Here is a 15,446-nt window from a genome sequence, read left to right as displayed (position 1 = left end):
CCACTTGTTTTTTTGTGTGCGCGCTCAGGATGGCGCCCGAAGTGATCCTGGCCATGGACGAGGGCCAGTACGAAGGCAAAGTGGACGTGTGGTCGCTGGGCATCACCTGCATCGAGTTGGGTCGGTGCCGCTTTCGGAGGCGTCCGGATGACGTCGGTGCCGAAACGTCACTTTTGTCTTTTTCTCGCAGCCGAACGCAAGCCGCCGCTGTTCAACATGAACGCCATGAGTGCCTTATATCACATCGCGCAGAACGACTCGCCCGCCCTGCAGGCCAGCGACTGGTAAGGCGCCGCCCACGTGCCGTTTCGCGCGGAATAGCGTACAGAGCAGACAATGTGACACCATGCATGAGAATACGCTCCAAAGTGCTGTATGACATCTACGATGTGAAACGCTGCAATGCAGCACAGTACGAAAGGATGTGAAGCAACATGATGCGCGAATATGCGTCCCGATACGTCAGAATACGATAAGATGCGAGCGCCGTGGTTCTAGCGGCATTTCCCTTTTGTTGCACAGTTGCGACCCACTTTTATACAAGTTAAGAACAATAAAGCGCTGTTTTTGTTCCGATTGTTTTAACGATCGTCCTGCGCATTGTTTTAGTTGTCAATCTATCAGCTCTCTGTAGCTCTCGTTTGATGCATCATATTATCTATCATTCATGTTCACACTATTTTTAACCATTGTTTTCTTTCTCTGTTGTTGTGTTGTTTTATCATTTGAACTACTGTTCTAGCTTTTTGAGCCGTTGTCTTATCTGTCATTACATCCATTGTTCTGTCACATACTGCTGTTTTTCTCCAACGATCAAGCTATTGTTTTAGCGATCATTCCATCTATTGTCGTTGTAACTATAGTTTTGGCAATTGCTTTAAATATCCTTCTTATCAGTTGAACTGCAATTTTAGCTATTATGTTGTTTTATCTGTCATATCAATTTTTGAATCGGTAGCTAATGTTCTAGCAATGGTTTGCGTTAGCATTTCTATTCTATCATTCGCACTCTGTCTCATGTTTAGAAGAAATGTGAGGATGATTGATGAGTGATTGTTGTTGACACCGCATAGGTCGAAAGAAAAATGTTCCGCTTGTGCAGGTCTGACCCTTTCCGGAGCTTTGTGGACTACTGCCTACTGAAAATTCCTCAGGACCGGCCCTCGTCGGGGGAGCTGCTACGAGTGAGTGCCGGCCTCTCTTCCCGTCACATGGGCTCGCATGTGGAGACGTATGAATTTCCCAAAAAACTAAACAAAACAGGATTAAACACCAAATGTTCAACCAAACCGTTTGTTTTCATCTAACGAGGTCCGTTAGCTTCATGCTAACATAGAATCTGAAACACAATTTAGGGCTAATGGGAATTAGCATAGATGTTAAAAACTAACTTTCACTTTCAACGTCCGCCCAACAAAACGGCACGGGGGGGGCGGGGGAACAACAACAAAAAAACACGATAACGAAACCTCAAAACAGCATTTTTGAAGTCATCGTCTTTTGCGTAAAAAATGTTATATCCTCAAAGACAGTCGCAATTGTTTCAAAATTTTAAAAAGTTGAACTGTCTGAAGATTTAACATTATTTCCTCAACTACACAGTTTAAATATGAATTAAATACAAAATGTAAATGATTGGACTGTGTCTGAAAAAAAATATGGCAAAATCCTCAAAACAGTCAAAACAATTTTTTTACATTACATTACTACTAATAATTATTTTTAACAGATTGTCTCTTTTAGGAAAATAAATATTTAAAGACACAAATTTATTTTTATTTAAAAGCTCTCTTTGATGATTTGGCATTAGTTTTCCCAATTGTAATCACAAACAAAAACAAAAGTAATTGGGTTAAATTATATTATTAAATAACATAATTTGTTATTAAATATAAATGTGCTTTTTATATTTTGTTGCAATTTATTTTTGAATTGTTTTTAAATGACAGATTAACGTAAGAATTTAAATAATTCAATCACTAAATAACTATAAAATAAATGAAAATGATTGAAAAAACAAATAATTAAAGGTGAAAATAATGTCGTTTTTTGCGGCGATTGCGAGCGGGCAGGCACACGTGCGCACCACGCTCGCCGCCTCCAACGAGCGTGACAAATGGGCGCCGTGGGGTTTATTTTCGGAGCGTGACGTCATCACGGGGTCCTGACGAAGGCTGCCGCCGCCCGCAGAGGAAGGTGGAATCCAGACAGCCCCAAATAGACTTCAAAAGACACTCCCCCAGCCCCCCCCCCCAACCTCCACTCCTTGCTTGGGGGTTACATATATGCTGGTGTGGAAAAAGCGCCCCCCCCCCCCCAAAAAAAAAGACTTTCTGTGAACTAGCGCAGACCGGTTCATGCGCCAAATCAATTATTAACTATTAAAGTGATTTGATTACATGATTAATTTTCCCTTCATTGCTTTCCTCTTCATCTTTGGAAATTTCTCTTTGATGTGCATCCAATTCCAGAGCGTTCCAAAATGAAATGGCATTCTTTTTTTTTTCTTCCCCCCCCCCCCCCCCCCTTTAAAAAAATTTAATGGCATTCTCGAGTCCAGACATCCAAAATAAGAAAGGCGCCCCCGCAATATTGGATCTCATTTTATGACTCTGCTCAATGCAGCCGTATGGGGGGCACAAGCCAGTGCAAACCGTAGGCCGGTCCCAAGCCCGGATAAATGCGTCAGGAAGGGCATCCGGCCAAACAAATATGAGCGTTCATCTCAAGAATTCCATACCGGATCGGTCGTGGCCCGGGTGAACGACGTCCGAAATTCAGCTACTGTGGGTCGAAGTCGAAGAAGAAGAAGAGGTGGAAAGCGGGTTCTTTGGCAGAAAGAGAAGAGAAAAGCACAGAGCCTAGAACTGAATGTGGGGACTTTGAATGTTGGGACTGTGACAGGAAAATCTCGGGAGTTGCTTGACATGATGATTAGGAGAAAGGTTGATATTTTGTGTGTCCAGGAGACCGGGTGGAAAGGCAGTAAGGCGAGAAGTTTAGGGGTAGGGTTCAAATGATTTGACCATGGTGGAGATGGGAAGAGAAATGGAGTCGGGGTTATTTTAAAAGAAGAGTTGGGTAAGAATGTCTTGGAGGTGAAAAGAGTATCAGATCGAGTGATGAGGCTGAAAACTTGAAATTGAGGGTGTTATGTGTAATGTGATTAGCGGCTACGCCCCACAGGTAGGATGCGACCGAGAGGTGAAAGAGAAATTGTGGAAGGAGCTAGACCAAGTCGTTCTGAGCATCCCAGACAGAAAGAGAGTCGTGATTGGTGCAGATTGTAATGGACATGTTGGTGAAGGAAATGATGAAGAAGTGATGGGTAAGTACGGCATCCAGGAAAGGAACTTGGAGGCGGTAGACTTTGCAAATGGCTGTAGTGAACACTTTTTTCCAGAAGAGGCAGGAACATAGGGTGACCTACAAGAGCGGCGGTAGAAGCACGCAGGTGGATTACATCTTGTGCAGACGATGTCATCTGAAGGAGGTTACCGACTGTAAGGTAGTGGTAGGGGAGAGTGTGGCTAGACAGCATAGGATGCTGGTGTGTAAAATGACTCTGGTGGTGGGGAGGAAGATTAGGAAGACAAAGGCAGAGAAGAGAACCATGTGGCGGAAGCTGAGACAGGACGACTGCAGCTTTTCGGGAAGAGGTGAGACAGGGTCTCGGTGGACAGGAGGAGCTTCCAGAAGACTGGACCACTGCAGCCAAGGTGATCAGAGAGGCAGGCAGGAGAGTACTTGGTGTATCTTCTGGCAGGAAAGGAGAGGAGGAGACTTGGTGCTGGAACCTCACAGTACAGGAAATCATACAAGGAAAAAGGTTAGCTAAGAAGAAGTGGGACACTGAGAGGCGAAAGGAATACATTGAGATGCGACGTAGGGCAAAGGTAGAGGTGGCAAAGTTCAAACAAGAGGCATATGATGGCATGCATGCCAGGTTGGACACTAAAGAAGGAGAAAAGGATCTCTACAGGCTGGCCAGACAGAGCGATAGAGATGGGAAGGATGTGCAGCAGGTTAGGGTGAGTTGATGATTGAGGAAAATGAGAGAGAATGAAGAGTAGAAGAGGCAAGTGTGGTGGACCAGGAAGTGGCAATGATCAGTAAGGGGGAAGTTAGAAAGACATTAAAGAGGATGAAAAATGGAAAGGCAGTTGGTCCTGATGACATTCCTGTGGAGGTACGCGAGCATCTAGGAGAGGTGGCTGTGGAGGTTTTGACCCGCTTGTTCAACAGAATTCTAGCGGGTGAGAGGATGCCTGAGGAATGGAGGAAAGGTGTGCTGGTGTCCATTTTTAAGAACAAGGGTGATGTGCAGAGCTGTGGCAACTATAGAGGAATAAAGTGGATGAGCCACACAATGAAGTTATGGGAAAGACGAGTGGAGGCTGGACTCGGGACAGAAGTGAGTATTTGCGAGCAACAGTCTGGTTTCATGCCTAGAAAGAGGACCACAGATGCATTTTGTGCCTTGAGGATGTCGATGGAGAAGTACAGAGAAGGTCAGAAGGGAGCTACATTGTGTCTTTGTGGATCTAGAGAAAGCCTACGACAGAGTACCCAGAGAGGAACTGTGCTACTGCATGCGGAGGTCTGGAGTGGCAGAGAAGTATGTTCGAAGAATACAGGACATGTACGAGGGCAGCAGAACAGCGCTGAGGTGTGCTGTCGGTGTGACGGAAGAATTTAAGGTGGAGGCGGGAGTGCATCAGGGATCAGCCCTGAGCCCCTTCCTGTTTGCAGTGGTGATGGATAGGCTGACAGATGAGGTTAGACTGGAATCCCCGTGGACCGTGATGTTCGCAGATGACATTGTGATCTGCAGTGAAAGCAGGGAGCAGCTGGAGGAACAGTTAGAAAGATGGAGGCATGCACTGAAGAAGAAGAAGAGGAATGAAGATTAGCCGAAGTAAGACAGAATATACGTGCATGAATGAGAGGGGTGGTGGGGGGAGAGTGAGGCGACAGGGAGAGGAGATAGCGAGGGTGGAGGACTTGAAATACTTGGGGTCAACCGTCCAGAGCAATGGCGAGTGTGCTCAGGAAGTGAAGAAAAGACATGAGGGCCGTTGGTGTCGGAGAGGAGACTTCCATGCAGGAGGTTGGCTTCCATGGAAAAGGATGAGGCGCTGTGGCGACAAGCCCAAGTGTCAAGTGTGAAGCCCTTTGCAACTCTTCTCTTCTTAACGGCGAAACAAATCAACTTGACTACTTCATCTTACGCTACTCTGTTCTAAATATTAAATAAATACGACTTTAAGAATCCATGAGTGGTTTCCTTTTTTGTTTTTTGTGCCCTATCGACCCAAATCAATTGGATCTATATATCCAAAATACTAAATAGATGTTTTTTTTAAGAAATCATCAATGGGTCTTTATTTGATTACTTCTAATATTTACTGTATTGATTTTCCCAAAAAAGAAAATCCCCAAATGGTTCCTTAAATATGATTTTGATTTAGTTTTGTTTTATGATACCCCAAAATAATCCCTCAATGTTTTTCCATTTTCTTTAAGTATATCTTTTTTTTTTTGATTTGCACCCAAGGTAGACATAAGACTGTACATTGTACTTTCGAGCAAAAATAGAGACTCAAAACCTCCCCCAAAAAACCCTGCCTATGTATTTCCATATATGCAAATAAATGCTTCAAATGACAATATTTGAACATTTTCAGTAGTTTATGCAATAAAAGACAAATGTTTGATCATTTTGCAGTGTGTAAGACACAAACGAGGACGAGGCCATTTTGAGCGCAACCTACAGGCGCCCTCTAGTGACTCTTCCCGTATGAGCGAGCGCGACTAAACACTGCTTGGTTTTTGTTTTGGTTCCCCAGCACGACTTTGTGCGACGGGAGCGGTCGCCCAGGATCCTCCTGGACCTGATCCAGAGGACCAAGGACGCCGTGCGCGAACTGGACAACCTGCAGTACCGCAAGATGAAGAAGATCCTCTACCAGGAGAAGCACAACGGACCAATGGGGGAGAGCCAGGAGGAGGAGGAGGTGGGACCGGAGCCGCCGAGACGTGACCCGCTCAAAACCCGTTTAGCGCGGGGCCTGTGTGCCGGACGCGCCCGCCAAATCTGAGTTTTCCAAATGGGAGGCAAAGCGGGCTTCCTTCATTATGTCGCTCCCACTTGAAGTTTTCTTTCAAACTGACACATAAGACAAAAGTGAATTCAACATTGTATATTTAAACCCCGCCAATGTTCAACCAGACTGCAAGTCGGCTAGCTTAAAGCGAACACATAATGTGAAATGCCATAGGCGGGCTAATGGAAAGTAGCGTTGACGTTATGGTAGAGTGAGCCAGCAGTTGCTTTGCTGCCTAAACCGCTATGAGCTGGGCATCGGGACCCCAACTCTCCCGCGAATAATTGACGAATTGTACTTGCGGATAGATGTCCTAAGATTCAAATCAGAAAGCGTCAACACCACGCATCTAGCATGTACACAGTCATGAACCCGGGGCACATAAACCACCGCATTCGGTAGTTAAACGATTCAACACGAACGATTCAACGGCCTTCCCAACACAATTGCTACCACGTCATTCAACTCGACTTCTGGTTTTCACACGAGAGATACATATTCGGGGAAACGGGCAAAGTAGACGACGCCGACTATTAGAGGCTTCATCAGGAGGGAAGCAAAAACTAACTTTCACTTTCAAGGGCCGCCCAACAAAACGGCACGGGGGGAAACAACAACAAAAAAACACGATAACGAAACCTAAAAACAGCATTTTTGAAGTCATCGGACCCGGCCTCCCCGTCCCCCTCCGCTTTTTGGGGCGGAGCTTGACGACTTTTTTCTTCGTCGTCTCTTTTGGCAGTTTTGGGGGTCTGCCAGCTCTGATGTCACTTCCCGAAGTGCAGAAGAGCAGACAAGTACAGACAATTAAGAACTTTGACTCTTGTTATTCTTTATGATTTTATTCAGAAAAATGCAACTTTTCACATTAACAAATGTACGAAATCTTCCATATGTCGTTTACAAATAAAATAGATTGCGTTCCATGGAAAGCCTCCAAATTTGAAAAGAAAATGCATTTCAGAAACATTTTTGCAGAAGGTCCTCCTAGCGTGCCAATGGGATACCGGCGCATGCGTGAAGTGAAAATGTGCGTCTAACGTACCGGCTTCCCATCAGGGCTCATCTGACTACATTTCCCGGTAGGAGTTTGTCAAAGTCTGAGCTCGGGAATTCACCGGAAATGGCTGCCCCAAACCAAAATGGCCGACTTCCCGTTCATTTCCGGGCACGCGTCCTTGAGACTTTTCCGTGCGTCCTGTCCTGAGAGACACGTCCGAGAGACAAATTTCCTACCCATTGGTACAACAGGTGTCGGGGGCTGATATTTTTTTTTGTCTTCAGGAATGAAGACACTCAGGCAATCTTGAGATAATAACGTAGCGTCGCACGGACGGGCATGAGCATATCTGACTTTGCGCACGTGGACTCGCTGGCAGGACAGCGAGGCGGCCAGCTGCAAGATGAACAGCCTGGGCAGCGACCGCTCCGTGCCCAGCGCCTCGCTCAGCACGGGCAGCCGCGGCAGCAGCGTCAACAGCCTGCAGGAGGTTCCGGACGACGCGACCGCCGCGCAGCCGCGGGACTACGGCGGCACCCCGGACTCGTCCGCGCACACCCACAAGGTAGCGCCGCTCAAAGTTTGACGCCGAAACGGGCTGCGTCACGAAGTTAGCGTGTTAGCTGAATCCCCACATGGCGCTACGTTCGAGATTTGTCTTGAAGAAACAGAGTCGTAAAAGATGTCATCTGCCTAAACGGGCCGCGTAAGGTGCTTGTCCCAAAGTGAGCTCGTTAGCTGTATTTTCCACGGTACGTTACAGACTGCAGCCGGCTTAGATTTGTCTTGAACAAAAGTAGGCCTAAAAGATGGAGCATCAGCCGCCTAAATGGGATGCGTGGGGTGGTTAGTGGACGGCACAAAGTCAGCATGTTGACTTTTTTCAACACATTTTTCTGGAGTCTTACCAGGTCAAATTTATCGTGAAACAATGCTGGCTTTTGCGCCCAAAAAAAGATGTGGCAGCAGGTAGTTTGCTGCCTAAACGCAGTTTCCAACAGGTGCGATTTGCCGCCCCGACGGGCTGCTTGCGGTGTTCGTAACCATTGTGGCAGCGGGTCGAGTTTGCCGCCTAAACGGGCTGCGTGGAGCGCTCGTCGGAAGTCACAAAGTGAGCTCGTTAGCCGTATCCCCGCGTGTCGTCGCTTGACCCATCGCTACCAGGTTCGATTTGTCACGCAGCGATGTAGGGCGTGTAGCGAGTCGTCCGGCTAAACGGGCCGCGTATGTCGCTCGGCCGCATCCCCGCGCGTTGTTGACTTCGCCGACTGTCATCCGTGTAGATTTATCGGCAAGAAACGAAGGCGTCAAATGCGCGTGTTTGTCGTGCGTCAGGAGCGGCAGTACAACTGGGACGACGCCGGCATTCAACGCAAGAGCAGCCAGGCCCGGAACTACAAGAACCAGACCTGCTTTGCCACCATCAAGTCTGCGTCCTTGGTGAGTTGTTTCTCCGTTTACTCGCATCACCTCATCCAGAAGCAGCAGAGTAATGCACGACGAATCGTCACGCAACTTTGTCAAAGACTTGAAACTGTGGCAGCTTGCGTTTGCTGCCTAAACGGGCTGCGCCAGATGCTGCGTGTGCCTCAACGTGATCATACTCACTCTCTTTCCCCGCATTTGGCTACTTTCTTTCTTTCTTTTCCGATTTTTCTTGAATGTCGGCGGCAGCAGCAGGTGGATTTTTCTGCCTAAGCGAGCCGTTCGGCGGATGTCGCAACGTTAGCGCGTTAGCCGTATCCCCGCGTGTTGCTGCTTTCCCGACAGCTACCGGGCTAATATTTCCTTGAAATGCTGGAAGTGTCAAATACGTGGCAGCGGGCAGGTCGACTTTTCCACCTCAACGGGCTGCGTGAGATGTCGGTCGGACGTGTCGACATTAGCCGTATCGCCACATTGTGCTAGCGGACTTAATTGACTAAAATATGTGGCGGCAGCAGGTGGAGTTTGCCGCCGAAACGGGCTGCGTGGCGTTCGGCGTTTCCCTTTCACGTCTTGTGTCTTTCTCTCGCTCGCTCTGTCTGTTCTCTTTGTGAGTGTCTCTCGCTCGTCTGTTGTCATAGAAACAGGCCGTAGTAGTAAGTCGTCGCGCTTTCACGTGGGTTTTTTTCAACCCTCGTCAACCGCTGCTTTGTGGGCGGGAGGGAGGGAGAATGTGTGCGTTTGTCTGTGCTCGCGAGTGAGAGCTTTTGTGTGTGCGTGTTCACAGTGTCCTTGACAAATGTGTAAAACAGACACACACACACACACAGACGTTGGTTCATATGAGACACGCTGTCGTGTGTGTGTGTGTGTGCGCGCGCGCGCCCACTGGAGTGGCGCCGGATGACATCATCCTCCTTTTCCCGCGCCCGCAGGCAGGTCGTCAAAGAGACGGTGTAAGCTCTGCTTACATGTGGCCGGGCGGCTACACAGGGAAAAGGATGCACAAACGATAATCATCATTGGCCATTAGACCGATGAAGGGAACTATCGAGGTCTAGTATAAATAAAAATCCTTTTCTCGTGATTCAGGAGTCGGGAATGAAGACCGAGTCCTCGCGTTGGGAATCGCTCCCTCATTCCCGACTCCCGAAGCGCCACAAAGGGACATTTTAGGGACCGACCGGAGCTGCGATCATAAACGTCCCTTTGTAGCCATTCGGAAGCCGGCAATGACCATCGATTCCGAGCAGTCATCGCGTCGAGAGTCGATCATCGTTGCCGACTCCAGAATGACCGCGTGGCGATTTTTCGGGTGGGTTTTAGTCAACTGCGTCGTCCGCTACATCAAAGCGGCGCCGATGCGCCCATCGGGGAGACGGGCATGAGTGAATGTTGCCGTTTGTTGCGGCGCCGCTCGGACAAGCTGCTGTTGTGAGGACCAGAAGGACGAAGGAGGCGGGAGGTTATTAGAGGTCAAGCCAAAGCTCCACTCATGGAGGAAAACAACTTTATTGAGTTGAGATGCTCCAGAATGAGGAGGGAATCCACTGATTGATTGACTTTGGTTGTCATTGTTTTTTCCAATGAATATTCATTTTATATTCCCAAAAAAGAAGTTGGTTATGTTTGCCTCACTTCTTTGAGCAGTTTATTTTTTTTTTTACCATCCAAAAAATTCAGTGTCTTCAATTCAAATTCAAACGGCAAACACCACAAGCTATACGGTCGGTACGGAAAGTTTTCAGACGCCCTTCAATGTTTCACTCTTTGTTATATCGCAGCCATTTGCGAAAATCGTTGAAGTTCATATTTTTTCCCCCTCATGCATGTACACACAGCAGCGCCCCATATTGACGCAATTGAGGACATTTTGGCAGATTGATTGAAAAAGACAAAGTGAAATATGACACAGCCAGAAGTATTCCGACCCTTTGCTGTGACACTCATATGGAAGTCGGCTGCTGTCCATTTCTTCTTGATCGTCCTTGAGAGGGTTCGACACCTTCATCGGAGCCCAGCTGTGTTTGATGATACTGATTGGACTGGATTAGGAAAGCCACACCCCTGTCTTGAGAAGACCTCGCAGCTCACAGTGCATGTCAGAGCAAATGAGAATCAGGAGGTCAAAGGAAGTGCCTGAAGAGCTCAGAGACCGAATTGTGGCAAGGCACAGATCTGGTCAAGGTTACAAAAACATTTCCGCTGCACTTCAGCTTCCGAAGAGCACAGTGGCCTCCATAATCCTGAAATGGAAGACGTTTGGGGCGACCGGAACCCTTCCTAGAGCAAACTGAGCAATCGGGGGAGAAGAGCCTCGGTGAGAGAGGTCTTTAATGTCAATCGATCAATGGCAAAAGCAAGAAAATAATTGACTTCCGAAACAGACAAAGTCGCGCATGTTGCGTAACGTCAACCCGTCAGGCCGCGTTCCATTTGGCTCCCCCGTTCATCTTGCTGGCGACCTTTTGTGTCATGTTTGGCATTTGTCTACTTGTACTGCATCACGTGTTTAACTAACATCTGTTCTCACCATGAGGAATCAAATATACAATCGCTTTTGTTTTTGTTCATCTGCCAACTTCCGGTTTGTTTCCAAACGGCGCAATGGACAACCTCCAAAATGCAACTGATGTATTTTGCCAGTCGCACTTTTTTTCTTCCTCCAGCTTGTTCTTGTTGATTGAAAACATGGAGCCGCTCTGCCGAGCCTTTGTCCACTTGGGCACATCCAAGTTGCTTCATTGAAGAGCTCTTAAACGCAAAAGATAAAAGTTGTTGTTTTGTTTTTCCAAGTGACACATTCGTGGATTATTAAAAATCAGGATTATTTGCACCGAGAGCTAAAAAGGCTGAAAATGGAAGCGAGCTAAAGGAGAGGGTTAACGCGGCTGGTTGCTATTTCTCTCACTAGCGCGCGCCAAGGTCCCGTCAATGAGGTATTCATGTGACCCACCTGCTGCCCGCCGCTTAGCGTTGGCGCCGCTCAAAGGGCCGCTCTGTGCTCCCCCGGCGCGTGCCCTGGGCGCGAACCGCAGGGGGGCGGTCTTTGTCGGGGGTCGGTCTCGGGTTCGTCGGACCCCCGAGGCGGGCGCGCACGGGGCCAGACGACGACGACGACGCCGCCGCCGCCGCCGCCGCGCTCGGCCGGGCTGGGCTCGCCGCCATGTTGAGCCTGAGGCGTTCGGGCGGGACTTACGAGAAGCTGCGCGGCGAGCGGCGCCCGGATGCCGGCCGCCCGTCGTGTCTTCAGGTCAGCGCGCCGTTCGGCCTGATGAAGGACTGAAATGCTGCGGAATCAAGCGAATTGAAACGTACAAAGTTTGAAGTCGGGAGCGGGAGGTCGGGTTGGTGAATAGAGTTTTGTTGTGAAAAGGCCAGAAAGCGTTACGGCCATTGAGGTTTGAAGTCGGAATGCTCGCTGCAGCGAGAAATGTGCGAGGGGGAAGTCAATTTGGTAAACTGAGGAGGAAAATGTGGAAAATAGTTTGAATCAGTCAAGAAACACGGAAGGAAAGGAAGAGGTAAATATGTCAACTCTCCATTTGAGAATTGGACTGTGAACATTTGGAAATTTGGGGAATGTGATAAAGCGTTTGGATCGGTGGGGAAAGGTGGAAGGCAAATGTTTCTCCATTGGGGAATTTTCGAGTGCAAATGCGGGCGTTTGCGGAATGCCATCAACATTTGCAGGTGGGAGTGATTTGTGTTGGTCGAAAAATGCCACAAATGTGTGCACTTGGAACATTTTGCAATGTAAAAAATTCTTTTGCCAAGAATTTTGGCATCGGAATGATTTGTGGAAGGATGAGGTCACGGCGGAAAATGTTCGTATTCCTTTGCAACGGAAATGCGGCGTCATCCACAAGAAAAAAAAAAGGGCGAATTGAATATTTCGCAAGATGTTCTGAACGAGCGGAGCAGTTTGACGCGGGAATGGGAACCACGTGAAAGAAGATCTTGTTCTCTGGATAACGACGCCGTTTGCCTGTTGTAACGGGACTGGAGCTCAAATCTCTGGAGCGTCTCGGGATTGTTCCGCACCCCCGTTGCCCTTGTCGATCTACGCAGACATTAAGAGAAAAGACCCACTTTCACTGATATTGTGACAGTCAGTTCAAAGTAGTACAAAGATTTTTGGGGGGTGCAGAATAACGTGCGGATGCTGCAACACTTTCACACAATTCAGCGACGGCTCAAAATTGTCTGGGATGTTCCCAAAATGGGTTCTTTGTGAAGATCAATTCATTTGGGATCTTTGAACATCTTTGGCTTTCACTGAAGACTAAGTTAGGTTTGTTTTTGAATCAACATTGTCTTTGGATGTTTACAAAAGCTGTTTTGAACCTTTTTTTTTGTTTGTCGGCATCCCAAATAACGTTCGTGTTTTGGACTGCGTGCGTGCGCGCGCGGCTCTCCCTCAGGTGACCAAGCAGATCCACGAGCACGAGCAGGATAGCGAGCTCCGCGAGCAGATGTCGGGCTACAAGCGCATGCGGAGGCAACACCAGAAGCAGCTGATCGCCCTGGAGAACAAACTCAAGGCCGAGATGGACGAGCATCGCCTCAAACTGCACAAGGAGGTCGAGACCCAGGCCAACAACGCCTTCATCGAGCTGGAGAAGCTGGCCAAGAGGCACGCCGCGCACGCCGACAAGGAGGTATACGCAGGGAAATGCACGCCGACGAGGGGTCGTACTCGGAAAAACACATGCAGAAGAGGAGGAATACTCGGGAAAAGACATGCAGCGCACACCGACATGGAGGTATACTCGGGAAAATAAACGGGGCTAGAGTTAGGACAAACAAATGCACTCAAAGAAGTACAGTGAGGAAAAAACGGCATGCACAGAGACGGAGGTATAGTGAGGGAAAAACAAATGTCGCACATTCAAAGAGGTATAGTCAGGAAAAATAAACGCCAGCCATGCAGACAAGGAGGTAGAGTGGGGGGAAAACAAATCCAGCGCACCCAAAGAGGTATAGTTAGGAAAAAGAAACACCACACACACACACACACACAGACGAGGAGGTATAGTCAGGAAAAACAACCCGCCGCACATGTGGACAAGGAGGTAGCGTTAGGAAAAATAACCAAAGCGTCTGGGAATAACCTCGCGCCATAAGCTGCTTCACCGAGACATTCTGACAAGTAACTAGGAAAAGGATTGTTGGCGGCACGGTCGGACGAGCGGTTAGCACGTCTGCCTCACAGTTGCGAGGTTGCGGGTTCAAATCCGGCCCGGCCGGTGTGGAGTTTGCGCGTTCTCCCCGTGCCTGCGTGGCTTTTCTCCGGGCACGCCGCTTTCCTCCCACATCCCAAAAACATGCGCGCTAGCTTGATTGAAGACTCTAAATTGTCCGTAGGTGCGAATGTGAGTGCCAATGGTTGTTTGTTTCTATGTGCCCTGCGATTGGCTGGCGACCGGTCCAGGGCGTACCCCGCCTCTCGCCCGAAGTCGGCCGAGCACGCCCGCGACCCGCGTGAGGAGAAGCGCTAGGGAAAATGGATGGATGGATGGATGGATGGATAAAGTCACGTCTGCCCCGAACGCAACATCAGCAGCTCGGTCATCAGACACGTCGGATTGTCTGCTTATGTGCTAATGTGCTAACGTGCTAACGCGCGGGCGTGTGCGCGCAGGCGAAGGCGACACTGGCGGACGAGAAGAAGTTCCAGCAGCAGATGTTGGCGCAGCAGAAAAAGGAGCTCGGCACATTCCTGGACACGCAGAAGAAGCAGTACAAACTCTGCAAGGAGAAGATCAAAGAGGTGAGCTCGCGCGAGCGGTCGGCTAGCGAACGCTGCTTTCGTCAAGACTTTCAACTTGTCTTGGAGGTTTCCAAACGCGCACGTTTTGAATTCTTTCGAAAACTTAATGCGTTGGATTTGCAGATGACTAAATTGTCGTTCCGCGAAGACTGTCGGCCGTCTCCGATGTCGACAAAAGCGCGGGCGTTCATTTCGTTGAAGAGATGCTGCTGCTGTTTGATGACGTTTAGCTGAAGACCGAATGGTTTTTGATGTTCATTGGCGACTGTAGAAAAAAAAGGCGTCGCAGACCTTTGAAAGTACTCATTGCGTTTCCTCTCAATGGTCTTTGATGTTTTCCGTGATGTTTGTCGAGCGCTGGGTGAGCTTCGTGACCGTCCGGGCATAAAATGGACGACAACAGGAACCCGAACGAGAAAGCTTGACGCTCGTTCCTCAGCGTCCGGCAGCCGTACGTCCCGACGAGATGGGCCTTTGGTTTGACGACGTCGGTTGAAATTTCCAAAAACGGAAGCAAACCAGGCGCTGGATTGCTCTTTGTGTATTTTCTGAGCTGTCCGTCGTTTAGAAAGAAGATCCTGTTTTTGAATAAAGGGAAGGAAATGTTTTTTGGGGGGGGGGATCCGATTCATCCATCATCTGGAAGAAGAACTGGCAGATGAATCCGTTGTCCAAATAATACTTAGTTGCAGCCCGAAAGTTGAAATGGAAAGAAGGAAATGGAAAGCTGTTGCTTTCGGTGAGCGTTGTTTTCGCGAGAGGGTGAGCCGTCGTTGTCGCCGCCAGGAGATGAGCGAGGACCGCAGCACGCCCAAGAAGGAGAAGCAGGAGCGCCTGTCCAAGCACAAGGAGAACATGCAGCACTCGCAGGCCGAGGAGGAGGCCGACCTGCTGGCCCGCCAGCGCCTTCGCCTGGAGCGCCACGCCCGCGCCTTCAAGCGCGGCGCCCTGGTCGCCAGGCACCGCCTGGAGCAGGAGCACGCGCGAGAGGTACGCCGGCCAAAATGAAAACCGAAAATGGCAGCGCGCACATTTAGCGGCAGAAAAGACAACACAACTAGCGTTTGGTTTGCGCAACTTGAACGGAACAACGGGAAGAAAACTAAGCGCTAATAATCAAAATAGTCTTTTCGAATGAAAC

At 48.8% G+C, this 15,446-nt stretch overlaps 1 protein-coding gene across 6 annotated transcripts in view; it reads left to right on the top strand.

Moving 5' to 3' along the window:
* The window catches only part of taok3a (TAO kinase 3a), a 55,019-nt gene that overhangs the window by 31,337 nt on the left and 8,236 nt on the right, over positions 1–15,446 (top strand). For 4 of the 6 annotated variants that reach the window (XM_061768850.1, XM_061768851.1, XM_061768849.1 and 1 more), the window contains 9 exons: positions 29–120; positions 191–284; positions 1,103–1,184; positions 5,850–6,017; positions 7,487–7,672; positions 8,443–8,547; positions 12,957–13,193; positions 14,177–14,305; positions 15,092–15,295. In XM_061768850.1, the coding sequence (XP_061624834.1) occupies positions 29–120; positions 191–284; positions 1,103–1,184; positions 5,850–6,017; positions 7,487–7,672; positions 8,443–8,547; positions 12,957–13,193; positions 14,177–14,305; positions 15,092–15,295 (1,297 nt within the window). The remainder of the gene's footprint in view (positions 1–28; positions 121–190; positions 285–1,102; positions 1,185–5,849; positions 6,018–7,486; positions 7,673–8,442; positions 8,548–12,956; positions 13,194–14,176; positions 14,306–15,091; positions 15,296–15,446) is intronic. The other 2 variants (XM_061768852.1, XM_061768853.1) reach the window with 2 other exon arrangements.

This window comes from Phyllopteryx taeniolatus, chromosome 3, assembly GCF_024500385.1.
Source record: "Phyllopteryx taeniolatus isolate TA_2022b chromosome 3, UOR_Ptae_1.2, whole genome shotgun sequence".
In the NCBI taxonomy this organism is placed as follows: Eukaryota; Metazoa; Chordata; class Actinopteri; order Syngnathiformes; family Syngnathidae; genus Phyllopteryx; species Phyllopteryx taeniolatus.
Note: the sequence above shows the minus strand (reverse complement) of the source record. Positions and strands in the feature narration are given on the sequence as shown.